We start from the raw sequence: 22,158 nt of genomic DNA, 5'->3' as shown, positions 1-22,158 counted from the left end.
TGCAATGGGAAGGACCCACAGCAGATCCAGAGACTGCATTCATGAAAGCTGCACTGTATACCAATGTTTTACTAAGGTGTAGACAGATTAGTTGTGTTCTAGCATAGTGGCTTTCAGCCTGACCACAACTCACAAGAAGTACATCATAACACACACACACACATACACACACATAAACATTTTTTCATTTACATCGTAACTGATGAGATATCTTTTATTTTTATGTTTAATTTTTATTTTATTTTATTTTATTGAGATGAAAGGTGAATTGTAGCCAAATTACTTTTAGGAAATTTTAAAATTATACATTTTGAAAGATCTAGGAGGAAGAGAGCATATTCAAGTAAAAGCTTTCTTTTTTTTTTTTTTTTTTGAGACGGAGTCTCGCTCTGTCACCCAGGCTGGAGTGCAGTGGCCGGATCTCGGCTCACTGCAAGCTCCACCTCCCGGGTTCACGCCATTCTCCTGCCTCAGCCTCCCGAGTAGCTGGGACTACAGGCGCCCGCCACCTCGCCCGGCTAGTTTTTTGTATTTTTTAGTAGAGACGGGGTTTCACCATGTTAGCCAGGATGGTCTCGATCTCCTGACCTCGTGATCGCCCGTCTCGGCCTCCCAAAGTGCTGGAATTACAGGCTTGAGCCACCGCGCCCGGCCAAAGCTTTCTTTTATTCAAATAGTAGACAAAAAAAATTCACCATAGAAACTCAGCAATTGCTGCCGTATTTCTTAGTGAGGGATTCCTTATGAGCTCCACTGAATGATAAAAGGATACTCTTCTAAAGCAGAGCAACAATCGTTTTTTGTGACACTGCATCCTTTTTCCCTTCCTTCACCCTGAATTTCCCCTAGGGTATACCTAGGAGACGGAGGGCTGGCAGCCAGCTGGTGCTGTGAAAGGGAAGTCACTCATGCCTGCCCTGTCTGGAGGCCAATCAGGCGGAACAGCCCCTCTCCCCTTATGGTCATTTTATCCTGAAGAAAAAGGGTGGCAAAAAGATGGCAAAGAAGATTGCTGATCACAGATCACTGTTACAAATACAACAACTGGCTGGGCGCGGTGGCTCACGCCTGGAATCCCAACACTTTGGGAGGTCGAGGTGAGCGGATCACGAGGTCAGGAGTTCAAGACCAGCCTGACCAACAAGGTGAAAACCCGTCTCTACTAAAAACACAAAAATTAGCCGGGCATAGTGGCGCATGCCTGTGGTCCCAGCTACTCAGGAGGCTGAGGCAGGAGAATCACTTGAACCCAGAGGTGGAGGTTGAGTGAGCTGAGATTGTGCCACTGCACTCCAGCCTGGGTAACAGAGCAAGATTCTGTCTCAAAAAGGTTGGGGCAGGGGTGGCAATGAAGGCAGGGAACTGCTCTGGGTCCAACTCCCCTCACATACACCCAACCCCCATACCCACCCCACAAACCTCCACCTCCCCACTTCCAGCCTCTCTCCAGTTTCAAAGTGACGCCAACCAACACACAGGCTCTCCAGGAGCACCTTGAATGGTAACTTCTTACATTTTCTCATTACACTTATAATCTAATTGTTTTCTCCCCTATATTTTTAAGAAATACATGCTCTCAAAATTGAACTTTGAGGAATTTCGTAAAAAAAAAAAAAAAAACAGTTTTGTTTTCAGTTTCTCTAAAGGACACAGAAACCTTTTTCAAACTCATACTGTGAAAAGTCCCAATAGCTAATTTTCAATCGATTATTGAAATTGTTTTTTTTCTTCCCTAAAGGGGAGATAGCAACCTTTGAACGAAATTAAATTAACTTTTTCCCAAAGTTAAATGATTTTACTTTGTGATTTTAGGAATGTGTAGAAAGCGATTTCAGTTCCAACTCTTAAAGTAAGGCTATCTGGTCTGGGCGCGGTGGCTCACACCTGTAATCCCAGCGCTTTGGGAGGCCGAGGTGGGCAGATCACCTGAGGTCAGGAGTTTGAGACCAGCCCGGCCAACGTGGTGAAACCCTGTCTCTACTACAAATACAAAATTAGCTGGCATAGTGATGCGCGCCTGTACTCCCAGCTACTCGGGAGGCTGAGGCAGGAGAATCGCTTGAACCCAGGAGGCAGAGGTTGCAGTGAGCTGAGATCTTGCCACCACACTCTAGTCTGGGCAGCAGAGTAAGACTCTTAAAAAACAAACAAACAAACAAAAAAAACCAAGGGTATCTGGTAATTTAAGGTAAAAGTATTATTTACTATTATGATCACTTTCCTTAAAAACAGGAGCTATTGGCTGGGCGTGGTGGCTCACGCCTGCAATCCCAGCATTTTGGGAGGCTGAGGCAGGCGGATCACAAGGTCAGGAGATCCAGACCACGGTGAAACCCCGTCTCTACTAAAAATACAAAAAATTAGCCAGGTGCGGTGGCAGGCGCCTGTAGTCCCAGCTACTCAGGAGGCTGAGGCAGGAGAATGGCATGAACCCAGGAGGCGGAGCTTGCAGTAAGCCAAGATCGTGCCACTGCACTCCAGCCTGGGTGACAGAGTGAGACTGTCTCAAAAAAAAAAAAAAGAAAAGAAAAAAGAAAAAAGAAAAACAGGAGCTATTAGGCCCAATTCTGAGGAGAGAATAAAAAGTAGATTTCAAGCACCCGTACCACCTTCTTCATTTAAAGAATGACAATAAAATGTTAAAGGTTTAGCATTTTCTGGCATTGTAAATTTAATTAATTATGTAAATTATGGAAATGAGAAATAAAATGAAAAGGTATGTCACGTAAGAATCAATAATTATCAAAATGTTCTCTACCAAATGGGATGCAGGAGAGGATAGTGAGAAAAAGGAAAGGAAAAGGAAGGGAAGGAAATAAAGGCAAAGGTATTTACCCACAGCCTGAGTCCAGGGTGTTCTACACCATGCAGCCCCAGAGTGAAAAATACTAGCCTCAGGAATGAGTGGCTCTGTCTTCCTCTCCACAGCTGATGGGAAAAAGAGGGGAACCCTCAACTGTTTTTTTTGAGATTCACTGGGTTTTGATATGGAGAACAGGAAGAGACTCTATCCTAGCAGTGCATTCACAGCTGGTTTGTCTGCCCTATTTGCTCTACCCTAGCACTTCTTTTCCTACTTTCCATTTTCACTGCCTGCAAAAGCCACTGCAATATTACTTTGGAAAACTGGGCAGTCTGTCCCTTTTTTAAAACCGCAACTATTTCCAGGAGAGTTAAAGGGCTCTCAGACTGCCCATCATTCATGCATTGTGGTGAACTAGCTCAGATTGCCTCTACCTTTAGTCCAGATCAGCTGTCTTGGGAGGGGGGCTTCCTGGAGGAAAGGACGAGGAGAGGAAGGTTTTAGGACATTGTATAGACTGAATCCCCTTTGGAGGGGAATGGCAGACTTGAGGAACAAGCCTCAGTGTTCCTGAGGCTTTGTGGAAATGAGAAATGAATAGAGAAAGGTAAGAGACTGGATCCTAAATGCAATTTTGCCTATTTCAAAATTTTCAGATGGTCTTTTTTTTTTTAGACAAGGTCTTGCTCTGTTACCCAGGCTGAAGGAGAGTGGTGTGATCATAGCTTCCTGAAGCTTGCAGCCTCAAACTCCTGAGCTCAAGCGATCATCCTGCTTCAGCCTCCCAAAGCACTGGGATTACAGGCGTGAGCCACCACCCCCAGCTTCAGGGTCTTTTTAATCCGAGATCTTAAATTTCCCAGCTACCATTGTTAGTAATTAATTCAATTCACTTGCTGATTAAATTGGCTTTTATAGACTGGACTAATACTCTAAACACTATTGGTAATAGTTTGTTTTCAGGAAAAACATCTTATAAAACTGACTGCAAATGTTTTAACAATGATTTGCAAATATGTAATTCTGTTTAAAATATCAGGAAATGAGAAACATGTTATGTGATAACTTTTGCCCATTCCCAAACCAAGAAAATGTAAAGGAAGTAAGTGTGCCAAGGCCACTGAAAAGAAGCTGCCCATACATCTTGAATCTTCTCAGGCTGTTTGGTTTCATCTGATTTTAAGCTCCGTGGATAAATTTCATTGTAACAATTTTTATGTCTGTAAATCTTAACCTATAAATAAAATCACAAATCAGAAAAGTACTTTATTAGGCCAGTCTTTGTCCCAGCAAATTTGGTCCAAAGCTAGTTTACAAATAATTGCCACACAGCTGCAAGGCCAGTGGGTTGACTATCCTAGCATCAATGGTGTGGGCAGGGCTGCAGCCTCTGGGGCAGCATTAGCCCCACTGACAGAGGGTATAGGGTGCTCTTATCAATCTATGAGGCCCCAGCCCCAACCTGGACTCAGCTGTCATAAGCCTTTACTTCTTACTGTTCCTCCTAAGTACTTTATCCAGCCAACAAATTCATCCCATGAGGAATCCAAGATGGAAACCTCGAAGCTGTCTTTAATATCATGCTTCCTCTCCCTACCTTCTCTGCCTTGATCCGTTCCTTCATTCTACACATTTCCTCCAGTAGTCGTGTTCTAGGCACTAGAGAGAACGTTTCAGTCAATGGGTATAATTTCTGCTCATCTCTTTTTGCCACGGCTACTAGTAAGCTCTCACCACTGATGTCTCAGCCAACTGTGACAACTGCCAGAGGCTGGTCAGCCTGCCTGCCTTCATCTAACCTGCTCTTCAGTGTCTACCAGAGTCAGCTTCCTAATACACAGGTGCCCTCCTCCTCCTGTCAACATTCCTCAACGACAGCCTCAGTAAACTGTCTCTCATCTACCTTCCCAGCATTCTTGAGCCATTCCCAGGACAGCCTAGGCCCTTTAGACCTCTGAGAAGTTATACCCTTCCTCATTCTGGAATGCCCTTCTCTGTCTTACCCACCTTTCAGAGTTCTAGTTATTCTTTTTTTTTTTTGAGATGGAGTCTCGCTCTGTCACCTAGGCTGGAGAGCAGTGGCGCCATCTTGGCTCACTGCAACCTCTGCCTCCTGGGCTCAAGTGATTCTCCTGCCTCAGCCTCCCGAGTAGCTGGGATTACAAGTGCCCGCTGCCATGCCCAGCTAATTTTTGTATTTTTAGTAGAGACAGGGTTTCACCATGTTGGTCAGGCTGGTCTCAAACTCCTCACCTCAGGTGATCCACCTGCCTCGGCCTCCCAAAGTGCTGGGATTACAGGTGCAAGCCACCACGCACAGCCCTATTTATTCTTTAGAGTTGAATTCAAATGCCACCTCCTTTGAAAGCCATCCTTGGTGTCCTTGTGAGGAATTGCTTTCTCTAACACATTATATATTCCTTTTACTGTAGAAACATCATTCTGCTATATATTATAAATTATTAGAAATATGTTGTTTCCCCCATGAAAGTTTCAAGTTTCCTGAGTTTAGGCCTGATGATACAATCATTTTCATATAACCCATAGCAATTGCCTTAATATATATTAAATTGAGCTGAATAAGCCATGTACCCAGTTGGACCCACCAAATATTTTAGTGATGTCATTTTTTTATTGGTGAAAGAGCAAGGCCAATGGTGATCTTAATGTTATTCTCTCTTTCATCTTATTCAGCTCCCTCAACAAAAATACATTTCCTAGCTTAATGTAATCACCACCTCACTCCCCTGAACTTCAGACCCTATGCTAGCCTGAGAAATCCAGATCAAACATAATGAGTTCTCCTTTATCCCAAGTCCTCATGGCCTATAAATGTAACCTCTAGGACAATGTTACAAAAAGTGAGATCTTTATACCACCTGCATTCTTGTCACCAAACGTGTAAGTTAAAAATTCAGATTCTGAGTGCAGTGGCTCACGCCTGTAATCCCAGCACTTTGGGAGGCTGAGCCAGGGGATCACCTGAGGTCAGGAGTTCAAGACCAGCCTGGGCAACATGGTGAAACCCTGCCTCTACCAGAAATACAAAAATTAGCCAGGCGTGGTGACGGGCCTCTGTAATCCCAGCTACTCTGGAGACTGAGGCAGGAGAATCAATTGAACCTGGCTGAGATCACTCCATGGCACTCCAGCCTGGGCAACAAAGTGAGACTCCGTCTCAAAAAAAAAAAAAAAAAAAAAATCAGATTCCGGGACCCAACCCTACACTTCCCTAATTAGAATCTCAGAGAGTGGGGCCCTGGGAATCTACATAATTCACAAGCTTCTCAGAGCTGTGGTACACAGGAAACCATGAGAATCCTTGTTCTGGAAACTTCAGAGAACTTGGCTGGGGGCTACCCCAGGATTTGGTGGAGTCCCTGAATCTCCTGTTAGCTCTGACACTGACTAGACTTCAAATATCATAGAAGGCAAGCACTGAAATGTGTTTATAGTTCTACAGTTTTCTTGTTGAGAATCAGAAATATTAATAAAAACTTCTGGGAGTCAAAGTAATAAGAAGACAAGGAACTGAATTTAGTCCTTGATCTGTTATCATTTGGCAGTAAGGTACATATTCAACAATAGGATCATTCTGTATAAGCCCCAAATCTGACCTTCTTTCACCTTCTTTTCATCTTTCACACTGACCATTCTGTCTTTTAAACACAGGATTAAATGAGGAACTAAAATTCACGAAGAACCTGCTAGGTATCAGGTACAGTGCAAGTTGCTTTCCACACATTTCTCATTTAATCAGCCACCTGTGAAATTGCTATGATTTATCACCATTTGGCAGAAAAGGACATTTAGGGCACAAGAGATTAAATAAGCTGCTGGTTGGGTACATTAAGTATTAATAAATAATCAGAGAGATAAGTTAGGTAGTTAAGTAAGCTGCCAGATTAGTAAACAGCTAGTTTCAAATCCCACCTACAACATTTACTAGTTGCATGACCCTTGGGGAAACTCAGCCTCTGAGTCTCATGGCACTGCTGATAAAACGGAAAACATCATCCTCACAAGGTTCTGAGGACTAGAGATGGACTCAGGTACACACAGCACCCAGTACAATGTCTGGCCTTCAGCCAATGATAGCAACCCTCCACTCACCTCTCCATTCCCTTCCAGCTCCTGCATTCAAAAACTTTTGTTTATTTATTTTTAATTTAGGAGGCTCTTTGCTCAGAATCCTGAAAAGGCTTCTGTTACTTTACTTTTTTTTTTCAACCTCTGGGAGCACAGAATAGGCTTCTGCTCCTTTAAATAACTTTAACAGGCACCAAGGAACACTGTTAGCTCTTTCTTAATTCTGTAGGTCCACATTTAGGAAAAAGAAATTGTTAGCCTCTGACTTATTTCCAGCTTACAAAAAGGCTGTGATGTTGGCAGCCCGGGAAAAGTAGTTCCCGTGAGTCATGCTTTCAGCTTCCAGCCAGTGAAGAACAGGAAATAGTTACATCACTATTGCCAAAAAGCACAGCGAATCGCTTCCACCACAGGGCTTTCCCAGATGACATCAGTGAGCTGAGCACAGGGCATCACTCTTGCCAGATGGCCCCGGAAGAGTCTCAGCTGCCCTGTCAAGTTTAGCTTCTCAAGTTCCCCAGAACCAGCACGGCAAGGATCATCCCTCCAGAAAAGGAAATGATTTCTCTGATCGTGATCAAACCATGTCATGATTTCAGTTGTAGGTGGTGAGTATCAGTGACTGTATTATACATGGTTTTGGTTCACAGCTACTTTTTTTTCTCTGCGTACTTACTCTCAAGGGCAAAGGGGTGGCATTTATCACAATGTTATGATTCACTCTGCTAGACTGGCTGTGTTTCATTTCATCTTTGAGTTCTAGACCTAAGGCCAAAAGGATGTCAGAATTGCCACCCAGAGTTAGCTGCATGCTCTATGCATCCTGGTCATCTCTCTTGGACAGCGGCCACTAAACACAAGCTGCAATGATTATTGTTGATGTAGTCAACTGATTTGTCCCCCTTTTAATAATCCATGATCCACACAGACATGAATCTAAACCTTTTTTTTTTGAACCTATCTTTTTCTTACTAGTTTTCTTATGTATTTTGGAATAACAATTTCTCTGGTTATAATACACAATGTGTGAAACACTAACTGCATTTATTGGTCCTAAATTCATTCCTAAGTCTAGGATTTGGGGATTTAGTGCACAAATCCACTTTCTTCCTGCTCATGTTGTTCATGACTTTATGGATTCTGCTTACATTTCCTTCCATAGCCTTGGTCTTTCTAACCAGAAATCTGACCAGCCTCTGTTCCTACTCTGCTTCCTCCACCACCTTGACTGTTAACATATGCTGTTGTGGGAAAAGCTTTTCATTAAATATGCAACAAATCAACAATAAGGAAGAAAACAACTAAAGCACAGAAGGATGATTTTAACATGGACTTGTGCTTGTTTAACAGTACCCATACTGTTCGGTGAGTTGCCTAAATACAGAGGGAGATGGCATCTTAACAGGATGGGTTTGGAGTCTGAATTAAATAAACAACATGGCAAAAGAAGGAAGAAACCAAAAGTTGGGTGACCAGGGCTTCTTGGATTCTACTCAACACTTTCCACACCAACAGGCCTCCGATTCTATCCCCACTGCTGCTCCTACACTGTCTATGTTTTTCTTTTACAACAACAACAAAAAACCATAGAACTTGTTTACTGTTCACAATAATCGAAATAAATCACTCTAATTTGGATTCTTTTATATGAGAACTTCCATATGCTTAAAACTCCCATAGCATCTTTATAGTGTGCAGGTCATAAATATGTTGTCTGAAGATGGGCAAAGTAGGTCATAGAGATAGGAAGTGAGTTCATGTCATGTTGTGAGTCAGTGGCAACAGAATATGAGCTCAGGGGCCAAATCTGAGCTCTGATCATGTGACACAGTCCTCACCTTCAGAGATGACACTCTCCCAGAAGTCCAGGGTGCAGAAATGGATAGGCTGATGTTCACTTTTGAAGAGGCCACAATGAAACCCTTTTAACATTACTTAATGATTCCACAGACCTCCTGGGTGTTAAATCAGGTGAATCTATTTTTAAAAATTGCTATTTACTTTTTTAGGTGGCTGATCAAGACAGTATGAAATTTCATACAGTTTCCTAACTTGAGAAAACATGGTGATGCAATTCCTCCAACCAGAAGGGATTTATGGACAGCAGTGGCTAGGTCCTAATCTGCCCTGAATACAGGATGACTACACAAATTGGCAGATGGACGCAGCTTTCTCTCTAAGAAAAGTCTGCTGAGAACCTTCGTTCCCGCTCTGTTTCTGCCTCCAAGAAGAAAAGCCTAAAACTCACTTTCTTCCAGACTCTTTAAAGGTCAGTGGAGTTCCCGTGGGGTTCATATTCAGACGCTTTGGGGATTGATGATGGATCATAAATGTTGCTGAAGCTCATTTGAGCCCCTGGCCTCATGGTTTCAGAACCATTCAGCCAGTCAAATATTTAATTTTCAGGGAGGTAGGGGAAGGGAACCCCTCCAGGGGTTGCTATGCAGCAACATATATTCACAATTCACAATTAATTATACTTCAGTTTCTCAATATATGTTACTTTAAAATTATACAGTGCTTAGCAATTTTCAAATTTTCATTTCATGCTCAAAATATTTTCAGGACGTAGCTATTGTTATACCCATTTGTACAAGCAAGAAACTGAGGTTTCAAGAGGTTATGTTGCTTAAACCCAGATCTGCCTGATTCCAAACCTTATGCTTTTTTTAAACTTCTATTTTGAAATAATTATATTAAGTCACATGAGGTTGCAAAGAAATGGAAAGTCTCATGTCCCCTTTCTCCAAACCTCCTCCAATGTTAACATCTAAGAAACTGACACTGGCACAATCCACAGAGCCTATTAAGGGTTCACCAGTTATTCACGCACTTGTGTGTGTGCATGTGTGTGTGCAGCTCTATGCAATTTTGTCATGCTCTTTTTTTTTTTTTGAGACGTGGTTTCGCCCTGTTGCCCAGGCTGGAGTGCAGCAGCACAATCTTGGCTCACTGTAACTGCCACCTTCCAGTTTCAAGTGATTCTCCTGCCTCAGCCTCCCAAGTAGCTGGGACTACAGGCGTCCGCCACCACGCTCATCTAATTTTTGTATTTTTAGTAGAGATGGGGTTTCACCATGTTTGCCAGGATGGTCTCAAACTCCTGACTTCGTGATCCGCCCGCCTTGGCCTCCCAAAGTGCTGGGATTACAGGTGTGAACCATCGCGCTCGGCCTGTCATGCTCTTTTTATACATGAACCATATACTGTTCTACCAATTTTAAATATGAAGTCAGATTACAGAAATAAATAAAATGATTTTTCTTTTACTACAACAGTACCTACCGATAATTACATACACAACCAAATTTCATTTCTAGCTGCCATTAAGAATAAAGAAAAGGATGAAAAGAAAAAAAATCCTATAAACCCCAGTTCTTGAAAGCATTAGTCTGTGCTATGTGCCTTGATGGGCTTATCTTCTGGAGGTGACAATAGGTACAGATTAAGGAAACATGATTTGTTGATTTATTGATAATTATGACAGCAATCTTCTCTCTTGTCAGAAAGTTCCATAAGTAAAATAAAGGTAATTTTACCTTGACTTCAAATTTAGTCTCATCGTCTTCCTTTCTCTGGGAATTCAACTCTGTCTCTGTATAAGGTTCCTCAGACGTTCTCAGAGGAGGAGCTAGAGGGACTAAGAAAACCTGCCATTAATTTGGTTATTTGACTTATAAATTATAACTCAGAGCACTTTGTCTGACTTGGACAAATAGCTGGACCATGTCAATGTGGTTAACTAAAAAAGCTCAGTTGAGCTGCTGCATTGATTTCCCAGGTGGTGGATGAAATTGGAGGTGAAGGAGAGACACAGAAAAGAAATAGAATCCTTGACTCCAGGGACTTGACATTTCAGCAGAAGAGAAAAAAGTCACACCCAGCACCATACGAAACATCAAACTATAATAAATCTATAAATATAGTAATGTGGTAAAGAACAGTAGATTTTCTGTCATTCCCATTTTTAAGACTCAGCTAAAAGGTCACTTTCGGCTGGGTTTGGTGGCTCACACCTGTAATCCCAGCACTTTGGGAGGCCGAGGTGGGCAGATCACCTGAGGTCAGGAGTTCGAGACCAGCCTGGCCAACATGGTGAAATCCCGTCTCTACTAAAAATACAAAAATTATCTGGGCACAGTGGCATGTGCCTGTAATCCCAGCTACTTGGGAGGCTGAGGCAGGAGAATCACTTGAACCTGGGAGGCAGAGGTTGTGGTGAACTGAAATCGTGCCACTGCACTCCAACCTGGGCGACAGAGCTAGGCTCCATCTCAAACAAACAAACAAACAGGACACTTTCCTCATGAAGTCTTCCTTATTACAAACTTTATGGATTCCTTTATGCACTGCTGCTTTGGCATGCATCATGTGTACAGCATAATGTTGCACTTGATGTTGGTCTTGGATTCGAAGACTAAATTCTAGGTACTGCATTGTATTGAATATATTTTCCATTATAAAGGTAATTAATTTTTGCTTATTATAGAAAATCTGAAAAACACTAAAATCTTAACATTGAAGCATAGTCACTTAGTATATTTCCTTATAGTCTTCTTTCAAATGCTCTCCCTCTTTTTACCCACATACATGTACACACACAATCATACTATGATTGTACTGTAAGAGGATGGCCATGCTTGCGATAGCCAGCAGTTGTTGCAGGTAATCTGATGGTATAATTGTTGCATTCCAGAACTGATGGACCCACATTTATCAGTGAATGGGAGGACTGTGAGAATCAGTTGGCTGAGTCAGGAAGAAATTGGGCTGTCTTACTCTTGCTCTTTTCTCTCGGTCACTCTATCTCCCTTCTCCCTTCCCACAAGGTCCTAGACACCTGGGAAATATCCTTTCTTTAAGCTCCATGGCCATTTGGTAGTAAAATTGGGACTTGGAGAGGAGAAGCCCTGGTTAGGCCTCAAGGCTTCCTAACCCACCTTACCAGCTTTACCAAGCATTGTGGGTGATGGCCACAAGGCTAATAGATAAGAGGTACTTTGAATTCTTATTTGTCACAGTCGCCACCCTTGTATATGCTGGTCCCTTGGGAAACTCACAGGAGATGTGATTAATCCCAGGCAGGATTTGAGCATTTCTTTTTTTCTTTTCTTTTCTTTTTTTTTTTTTTTTTTTGAGATGAAGTCTCGCTCTGTTGCCAGGCTGGAGTGCAGTGGTGTGATCTCAGCTCACTGCAACCTCCACCTCCCAGGTTCAAGTGATTCTTCTGCCTCAACCTTCCAAGTAGCTGGGACTACAGGCACGCACCACCATGCCCAACTAATTTTTGTATTCTTAGTAAAGACGGAGTTTTACCATGTTGGCCAGGATGGTCTTGATCTCTTGACCTCATGATCTGCCTGCCTCAGCCTCCTAAAGTGCTGGGATTACAGGCGTGAGCCACCGCGCCTGGCCGATTTTAGCATTTACAGGTCCCAAGACCAAAATGCCATTCATCAAACGCCACCAATATATCACCCTGATTCTTAGCTATGATAGACTTGAGGGAGGTTGACATCTGACCTCCAGAGGCTCCTCCCAACCCTTTCATTCTGTGAACCAACTGGAAGCAGCTTGGGCTTTCTATGGGTTTTTCATAGATGTTATGTTGAAAATGGTAGGAAAGTACACTGCTGCCCCAGGTTATATATATGACCATTAATGCTGCTTTGTAATAACAGACAATCCTTTGGGCTCCTCCCTCTCTGTGGGCTCTCTATAAAGTGAGTGATTCCAGGCACAATAACTAGATGCTAGAAATGGATGCACTATAATTGGTGACACTATGACTGAGAAGCGCCTGTCCTTGACACTGTAAGTAGAGTGAAGCAGTGAAAGGCAGGGCCACAGAAGCCACACTGCCGGTGTTCAAGCCTTGCTCTTCCATGCACGAGGCACACATGATTACAGTCACCTCTGTGCCTTACCTTTTTCATCTGTAAAGTAGGGAAAAATGAGAAATCCTATAGTAAAGGCTGTGATGAGGCTTTAATGAGTTCATTTGTGAAGAATGTGGATCATATACAATGCATAACATATTTTAGCTATTATAGTCACATGGCATTAAAAAGTTTTTTCACATTCCTTATGAACTTCAGAGGTGTTAAAAGTTGTAGCCAACGCATCCAGCTAACAAGAGTCAGAGCTGAAATTCCAGCTCTTAAGCCCTTCCACCCATCTTCTTTACACTGTGAAATACCATTGCTTATCTTGGCACAGACTCAGCTACTAAGGAATCACACAAAAATGTTTGAAAAGCCTTTTAGTGACTTGCTAGAGTCCACACTCAGTAGATACTTGCCAAAAACAAAAGTGCAGGATTGTTCTGCAAAATGAGCTAGTTGTTTGACTTAGGTCAATGACAACCTGTTCAGACTTGACAAAGACCTATTTATTCTGGAAAGGAGTGTTATCTATTATGAAATCTTGTATTTGAAAAGCCGAGAAACAAATCTCTAATTCTTGCTTTATTTACTTGAAACAAACATATGTTCCTTGAAACAACGAATGAAGCCAAGTCATAGACATGAACATGGTTTAGCTTGAGGGAAGATGAAAGGTCAAGAAAACAAAGTTCTGTTTCCAATCATCTAAGAAGGTTGTCTCTGTGTATGTTTGGGTATGTCTGTGGTATGTGTATACAAGTGTGTTAGAGTGTGTACGTGGATGTGTGTGTGTATTTGCAGATAAAATTCAGGAAATAAATACACTACATGTTATCAGGCTTACTTCTAAAAAGTAGGATACGTGGTAGAAGACGAGGCACTGTAAATTGTACTAAATAGAGAATTACCAAAACACACCACAATTTTCAGATAAACAAAAACTGAAAGAATGTATTGCTAACAGGCCAGGCACAGTGGCTCACAACTGTAATCCCAGCTCTTAGGGAGGCAGAGGCGGGAGGATAGCTTGAGCCCAGGAGTTCGAAACCTGCCTGGACAGTATAGCAAGACTCCGTTCTCCACAAAAAGGAAAAAATAAAGACAAGAAAAGAATTTATTGCCAGTAGACTCCCCAACAATAAATACTAACAGAAGCTCTTTATTCTGAAGAGAAATGACATAAGATAGTAACTCAAATCTATAATAAGGAATGAAGAACCCCAGAAATGGTGAATAAGGGGGTATGTATACACACACACACACACACACACACACATATATGTATTTGTCTTAATTTGATATATGACTATTGAAAGCAAAGATTGTAATACCATAGTGGGGGTTTAACATATATAGATGTAATATTTATGATAAGAATAGCACAGAGGATGGATGGGGAGCATATGGAAGTATGATGTTGTAGATTTCCTATATTTTGCATAGAGTGGTATGAAACTAACTCAACAGATCATGACAAGTTAAGATGCATATGGTTATCCCTAGTCTGGGTGAAAAACAGTGCAAAGAGATATGATAACAAGCCAATAGAGGAATTAAAACAAAATATTAAAAAATATTTACTAACCCAAAAGAAGGCAGGAAAGGAGGAAAAGAGGAATAGAAAGTATGTGAGACATAAAGGATAACAAAACAGGAGCTCTAAATCCAACTATATCAATAATGATGATGGATGTAAACATAAAAATCTAATCACTCCAATTACAAGGCAGAGGTTTCAGTGTATAAAAAGGCAAGGCCCAACTATATGCTGCCTATAACAAATATACTTTAAATACAAAGAAGAATAGAAAACAAAAAAAAATACGTTGTGCAAACACTAAGCACGAGAAAACAGGAATGGCTGTGACAATATCACACAAGATAGACTTTAAGAGTATTTCTAGAGATAAGGAGCAAAGGAGAGACATTTCATCATTATAAAAGGGCTAATATATCTGCAAGACATAAAAACCATGAATATATATGTGCTTAATGACAGAGCGCCACAATACACAACACAAACAAATGACATGTACATCCCGCCCAAGGACAGTTTATTCCGAGAATGTACAGTTGTTTTCACATTTGAAAATAAATCATTGTAATTTACCATATTAACAAATAAAGAAGAAAAACCATATCATTATCTCAATACATGGACCAAATAAGCATTTGAAAAACTCAATAATCATTCATGATAAAAATTCTCAAAAAAAATAGAAATAGAAGGGAATTCCCTCAATCTGATAAAAGACATCTGTGGAAAACCTATAGCTTACATCATACTTAAAGGTGAAACTTCAACCTTTTTCCTAATATTGGGAAAACACACGGATGTCTGCTCTCACCATTTCTATTTGACATTGTAGTGGAGGTCTCAGTCATTATAATATGACCAGAAAAAAAAGTACAAAGATTGAAACAGAAAAAGTAAAAGTATCCCTATTCACAGATGATAGGATTATATCTCTATATAGAAATCTATTCCTATTCTTAAATATGGTAAATTCCATTCATTATAGGGGTAAAAAAATGTGAAATGCCTAAGGCCTTTACACTCAAAACTACTGCATTGTTGAGAGAAATTAAAGATGACCTAAAAAACATAAGTTATAACATATTCAGGAATTGGAAAAGTCAATATTGGTAAGATAATAGTTCTCTCCAAATTGGCTCATATATCCAGTGTAACCCCTATCATAATCCCAGCAGAAATTGAAAGGTGATTCTAAAACTTATGGAAAAATGAAAAGGACCTAAAATAGCCAAAACAACCTTGAAAAAGAACAACGTTGGAACACTGCATGACTTGATCTTAAACGCTAACTAATAAGCTATAGTAATCAGGACCATATGGGATTGGCATAAGAACTTACCTATTTTTTAAATCTCTGCTCAAAGAACCAATTTTACTACACCATTGCTAATAAAACGTGGGCCTTTTAAAGGTCCTGAATGGAGTCTATTGTATGCTGTTATTATTACGTTGTTATTATTATGATGCATTTGTTGTTGCTGTTGTTGTCAAGATGGAGTTTTGCTCTTGTCACCCAGGCTGGAGTGCAATGGCACAATCTCGGCTCACTGCAAACTGCCTCTCGGGTTCAAGTAATTCTTCTGCCTCAGCCTCCTGAGTAGCTGGGATTACAGGCGCCCACCACCATGCCCAGCTAATTTATATATATATAAAAATAAATTTTTTCTTTTTTTTTTTTGAGATGGAGTCTCGCTCTGTCGCCCAGGATGGAGTGCAGTGGCGCCATCTCGGCTCACTGTAAGCTCTGCCTCCCGGGTTCACGCCCTTCTCCTACCTCAGCCTCCTAAGAAGCTAGGACTACAGCCACCCGCGGCCACGCTGGGCTCATTTTTTGTATTTTTAGTAGAGATGGGGTTTCACTGTGTTAGCCAGGATGGTCTCTATCTCCTGACCTTGTCATCTGCCCACCTCAGCCTCCCAAAGTGCTGGGATTACGGGCGTGAGCCATCACGCCCAGCCTAATTTTTATATTTTTAGTAGAGACGGGGTTTCACCATGTTGGCCAGGCTGGTCTCGAATTCCTGACCTCAGATTATTCACCCTCCAAGGCCTCCCAAGGTGCTGGGATTACAGGCGCGAGCCACCGCGCCCAGCCTTTATGATGCATTTTTTTTTTTTTACTTCTTCAGTAGATTGTGTGTTTCTCCTTACATCCAGGCACTTGGTGTTATCTAAGTGTTTATGTCTTCCATGTCTGCGCTATGGCATATCTGTAGTCTGTTTTAAAAAGTATCTGTTAAAACAGTGACCATTATCCATTATAGACAACCAGTCTCAGTCCTTATGTTGCTGGAGAAACACAAAAGCCACAAAGCTTCTTTTCCTCAAATAACCTACCCGAGGTGGAGGGCTGGCTGGTTTTCGATGACACCCATTTTGGTGAAGACTCAGGATGTGGGGCCACAGGTTGCACTGGACGAGTCTGTTTGGCTGCCAGTTTCATCAGACTCACTTGCCTCTTGTGAAATATTTCCTGGACATCATCCAGCCTCTGCAAAACTTTCTGAGCTTTGGCCTGCAGTAACAAAAGCAAATCATGATGAACAGGTCTCTCTGTATACAGCCTGAGGACACGAAGCATTCCCTTTCTCCCACCTTCCCCTACTCCCCCCATCCCTACCTCCCTCAGGTGACCCCCTCTGGGCATCACTATGCAAGTCGTTGCAGGTCCTGCCATGCTCCAGAATTGTGCATCTAAGGATCAGCCTCTCCTACTTGAGACCCTTGAGGGCAATGACTACATCCTTGCACGATGACATCTCCAGTGCCTGGAACACCCTGGCACAGGAGTTTGAGACCAGTCTGGTCAACATGGTGAAACCCCATCTCTACTAAAAAAACAAACATTAGCCGGGTGTGGTGGCTGGCACCTGTCATCCCAGCTACTTGGGAAGCTGAGGCAGGAGAATCGCTTGAACCCAGGAGGCGGAGGTTGCAGTGAGCCGAGATCATGTCAATGCACTCAAACCTGGGCGACAGAGCTAGACTCCGTATCAGAAATAAATACATAAACAAACAAACAATTAGAATACAATGTGGTTTGTGTCATGTTAGACAAAGCAAAGATTTTGGCCTGAGTCCATGGATGGACTTCAGGGCATTCCCCAGAATTACATGAACAGTTAGACAGGCTGGATATAATCTGTTTGTTCCTCCACCGCGTCTTCTCTTCCCTGCTGTGTGCCCAGGAAGCTGACTTAAAGAAGCTCTTAAACCAGAGGTGCAGACAAGGTGATGTGGCTCTCAGAGGAAGGTGTGCTATCTACAACCCTGCTGGCTTCATGGAAGAATGCGCTTCTCAAATGCAAATCCAATCAAGTTATCCCCTGCTTAAATCCAAACTCTTTCATGTGGCCCACAAAGCCTACCTTGCCTGCCAATCTCTAACCTCACCCAAAACACACTTCCATTGCTCTCCAGGTTCCAGCACCCTGACCTTTTGGTCTGCACTGTGCCAGGCTCCCTCCAGCCCTGAAGCCTTTGCACATGCTATTCCTCCTGTCCGGAAAGGCTCTCCCATCTTGTCTACTCATTCTCCAGGCTTTAGTTCAAATGACTCTTCCCGAGAGCCTTCTCTGACCCCAGTCCAGGTCAAGTTCCTCTGTCACATGCCTGACCCTGAATCCCTCCTTGACAGCATTTATAACAGCTTGTAATACATTTTTGTGTGATTATTTTGTTAATGTCAGCCTCTCCCACGAAACTGTAAGCTCAGTGAGGGATAGAAGCATGCCTATTTATTTCTTTTTTTTATTTGAGACGGAGTCTCACTCTGTCGCCCAGGCTGGAGTGCAGTGGCACGATCTTGGCTCACTGCAAGCTCCACCTCCCGGGTTCACGCCATTCTCCTGCCTCAGCCTCCCGAGTAGCTGGGACTACAGGCACCCACCACCACGCCTGGCTAATTTTTGTATTTTTAGTAGAGACGGGGTTTCACCATGTTAGCCAGGATGGTCTCGATCTCCTGACCTCGTGATCCGCCCGCCTCGGCCTATTTCTAATCATCATGGTATCCTCAGCATTCAGCACAGTGTGTGGTACATCAGGAATGCTCATAAGCATTAATAGAGAAATGACTGATTTGAGTCAGATGAAGCGTCAGTATGCCAGGATGTTCAGGCCAGGAGTCTAAGAGGCCACCAGAGGGCTTTGGAATCGGTGAGCCCACTCAATACAGCCTGCTCAGTACACCCTGCGTGCACTTTATCAGGAAGAAGATACAGTCCCTCCCTCCCCTATCCATTTCCCAACCACAGGATCAAAATAACCCGGAAGCATTACCTTTGCATCGAGGGTGAGCAGCAAGTCAAACTCATTGTAAAACTCCTTAGGGCTGAGCAATGGGTACTCCTTGGCTGTGCCCAGGAATGTTGCAATGTCATTCAAGGCGATGTCTACCCCCTCTCGAGACTGGCACTTGTCTACAGCTTGGGAAGCCAAGAGGTAGATTCCTGCCTCACACCATTGGCTGACCTTCGGAAAGAAACAGTGCCTTGTGCACTTTGCCTGACCACAACTCAGAGCCACCATAATCCTCAGCAGGTCTGAGCTTGTCTACAAGGATTCTGAGACAATGGAAAATTGTCATGGGACGGCATAAAGTTTAAGGGGTCTAACCACTGTAAATTATACTATGAGGTGGATAAGCCCAAACCAATTTACACCTGTCCACTTCTCAGGGAGATCACTTGGTCAGCAAAATGAGTCATATAACGTTCTTCTCTCTTCCACCGACGGGAATTGCTACATCTCCAGGAGAAGACAGGTAAATATGTATTTAATTTGAGACAGCGTTTCACTCTGTTGCCCAGGCTGGAGAGTAGTAGTGCAATCATGGCTTAATGCAGCCTGGAGAGGTCTACCCCAGGCTCAGGTGATCTTTCCATCTTAGCCTCCCAAGTAGCTGGGACTACAGATGTGCGCCACCACACCAGGCTAATTTTTCTTTCCTTTTTTTTTTTTTTTTTTTTTTTTTTTAAGAGACAGGTTTTGGCCATGTTGCCCAGGCTGGTCTCAAACTCCTAGGCTCAAGCAATCTTCCCGCCTCAGCCTCCCAAAGTACTGGGATTACAGGCATGCGGCACTGCACCACTCAGCCTTAGAGCTAAATATCTCTTAGGCTGGTCTAACCATAGAGAAATGTAATCAATGGCTTTTGGGGTTTACCTGCATCCAAATTGGTTACGAGAACACAGAGTGATTAATGAGACATTAGACCCGGCCCTTACATTTCCTGGGAGAAAGGAGTGTCCCTTTTAACAAAAACACAACTTTCCTCTTTGGATTCCCAGGCCATCCCTATTTGCATTTACTGGCATTTGTCTTTCCTAAGGAAGCAAGAAGGTAAAGCTTTGTAACTCAGCACAGCAATACTCAAAGTTTTTGGATGCTGGGAGGACGTCAGATAGGTGATGAATTCTAATTATTCAGATTTTTTAAAAGACTCATTTTCTTTGCTCTTCTGAACTCCACTGAGACACCTGAACAGAAAGACAGGGGACCCTTATGCTACCTGAAGAGTTATATGAAAATAAGCTTCCAGTGCCAGTACCTCTGCATTTCCATCTACCATGTGACCTGAAAAGCAATATAAAATAACTATACAGAGAAAAAAAGATCAAAATGGAACACTCCAAAGCGGCTGCCTTTCTAAGTGGGAAAATGATAGGCAACTTAAATGTTTGTCTCATTTTTTTCCCTAGATAATCTAGGGAAATGAATGTAGCACAGTGAATACAGGCTACATTTAGAATAATAAAAATAAAGATATTTCAGAATTAATAATTACCATTATGTAGGGGTGGGGGGTAGTAGGATATGTACATGCACATGAGTAACCTTTTTCTTCCTACATTTTTGGATTTCCACAATAATATGAACTCATGCTTTGATATATGCTGTGAAAACTTTCTCTTTACACGTCATGCCTAGATCTGTAAAAAACATTAGGCTGGGATTTTCTGCAGAGTTCCTATGGCTACTTGCTTTCTCTCGCTCTCTCTGTCTCCCTCTCTCTGTCTCATACCCACGTGTGTGTGTGCGCGCGCACACACACACACACACACACACCACTCCAGAGCAAAAATGGAGTTGGCAAAACAGCAGCTGATCCTGCAGCGAGCTCAGCACACAGAGAAGGCTGCGCACCAGCCCCTTCTGAGCCACTTGCTTCTGGAACAACTGTATTTCATTGACATTAAAATCCCTTTGGCAATGGGATGAGGTAAGCAACCGGGTGGGTGCCCCTGGCATGCAAGAGGAACAGCTGTGGGGATGGAGCATGCTGACTCATTGCCATCAGTCACATGCTGCCTGGGACCAGCTGACAGGGAAGACTCCAGAAACCACTGCTCCTGCTGACTGGAAACATACCCTAGAGGTCACCTCCAAAGGGCACCAGGGTCTGCACACCCCTCTCCCTGTGGGCCCCTGGCATGCAGCCTTGCTGTCTATCCTGTGAAGCCTCGGTGTGGAATCTGGCAGGCCTGACTTCAATTCTGGCTTCCCCTGTTTGCACCATGTGTGGTCTTGGGCAGTCACTTCCCCAGGGCTTCTTGGTGTCATTCCTGCACCACCTGCACCAGAATCATTTGGGTGCTTTAGTAAAATACTAGTTCCTGGGCAGTATTCCAGACCTACTGACGCTGAGTCTCCAGCCCTGGTGCATAAGGGAATCTGCCATATAACAGCTCACTAGGTGATTCTTGTGTGCTACATTTTGAGAACCAGCAGAGTATCAGTTTCTGCCTCTGCACAATGAGGCCATTAATACCTTCCTCAGAGGTTGTCTTGAGGATTATAAATAGATGACATAATTATGTTCCTGGTAGAAATAGAGTAGGTGCTCGATAAATGCTAGGGCATATAAAATAGTCATTATTACTTAAGCTTCTCCAAAAAGAATCAAAACCCTTTGCCTTTATATGAGGGAAGCACTCTGCAAATATAGTGCTTGGTTCTCTGTACACCTGAAAGGGAATCAAGAAGTGTTCCCACAGGGCCAGGCCAAAACACACTCTTAAAGTCTGGCTCCACACAGATAGAAATGGCCTTTAGTTAATTTAATGGGATGTGGTAGGATGGCCAGAGCACTTTTTACCTTCAGTACCTCTTCAACCTAGGATGTGCACACTTTGAATGCCTCTTGAACATCTTTTCACATAAAGCACTCGAGCCTGTCAGCAATCACACAAGGAAGGGAGGACGAGTATAATGGAAGCTTCTTCACAGAAAATCTTGCAGACATCATGTTCTTGGCTGTGTTTTGCTCACCTTGTCCAGCTGTCTATGAAACTCTAAGGACTTTCCTAAAATGTCCCATTTTTTCTTGTTTCCATTGATGAAATCGTCACAGAGGTGCCTGAGCTCCACACACCGGGGCCTGATGGTGTCTGCTGCATAATGGTGGCTTTGGATGAGCTGGTCCCCAACCAGTGCCAGCAGCTGGGCCTTTTCCAGGGGCTCCTGCAAAGTGAACATGCACAGCCAGGCATCAGAAGTCAGGGCATCATGAGGCTGAGAGCTGCCTGGTACTGTGTGCTCCAAGCCTGGAGGGAGGCTGGGGAGATGCTGACCCAGGACGAAGACTGGAGAACCTGAGAAAGCTCTGAATGGTTCCAGGTCCAGGAAGTTGAGCCTGGCCTGGAGTTGTCCATACTCTAAACAATAGCAGTCATTCTATTGTTGAGTTCTGGGCTAGACATTGAGGATATAGTGCTGACAAGCCAAAAATCTTCAGATTAATGGAGAATTAAGATATTAACTAAATTACACAAATTGTTAACTTATTATAATTGCAATAAATTCTAGGGCAGAAAAGCATGGAGTGCGCATAATAAGAGATT

The 22,158-nt window shown here is 42.8% G+C and overlaps 1 protein-coding gene across 2 annotated transcripts in view; it reads right to left on the bottom strand.

Moving 5' to 3' along the window:
• Window positions 1-22,158, bottom strand: part of MCF2L2 (MCF.2 cell line derived transforming sequence-like 2) — a 253,043-nt gene that overhangs the window by 96,583 nt on the left and 134,302 nt on the right. The window contains exons 11-14 of one of the 2 annotated variants that reach the window (XM_003894766.5): window positions 21,587-21,778; window positions 18,596-18,787; window positions 16,652-16,829; window positions 10,432-10,532 (exon numbers count right to left, since the gene is read on the bottom strand). In XM_003894766.5, the coding sequence (XP_003894815.3) occupies window positions 10,432-10,532; window positions 16,652-16,829; window positions 18,596-18,787; window positions 21,587-21,778 (663 nt within the window). The remainder of the gene's footprint in view (window positions 1-10,431; window positions 10,533-16,651; window positions 16,830-18,595; window positions 18,788-21,586; window positions 21,779-22,158) is intronic. The other variant, XM_021934624.2, reaches the window with a different exon arrangement.

The sequence above is a fragment of the Papio anubis genome, chromosome 2 (genome assembly GCF_008728515.1).
Source record: "Papio anubis isolate 15944 chromosome 2, Panubis1.0, whole genome shotgun sequence".
Classification (NCBI taxonomy): Eukaryota; Metazoa; Chordata; class Mammalia; order Primates; family Cercopithecidae; genus Papio; species Papio anubis.
The sequence above is the reverse complement of the archived record's forward strand: the minus strand, read 5'-3'. Positions and strand labels throughout refer to the sequence as shown.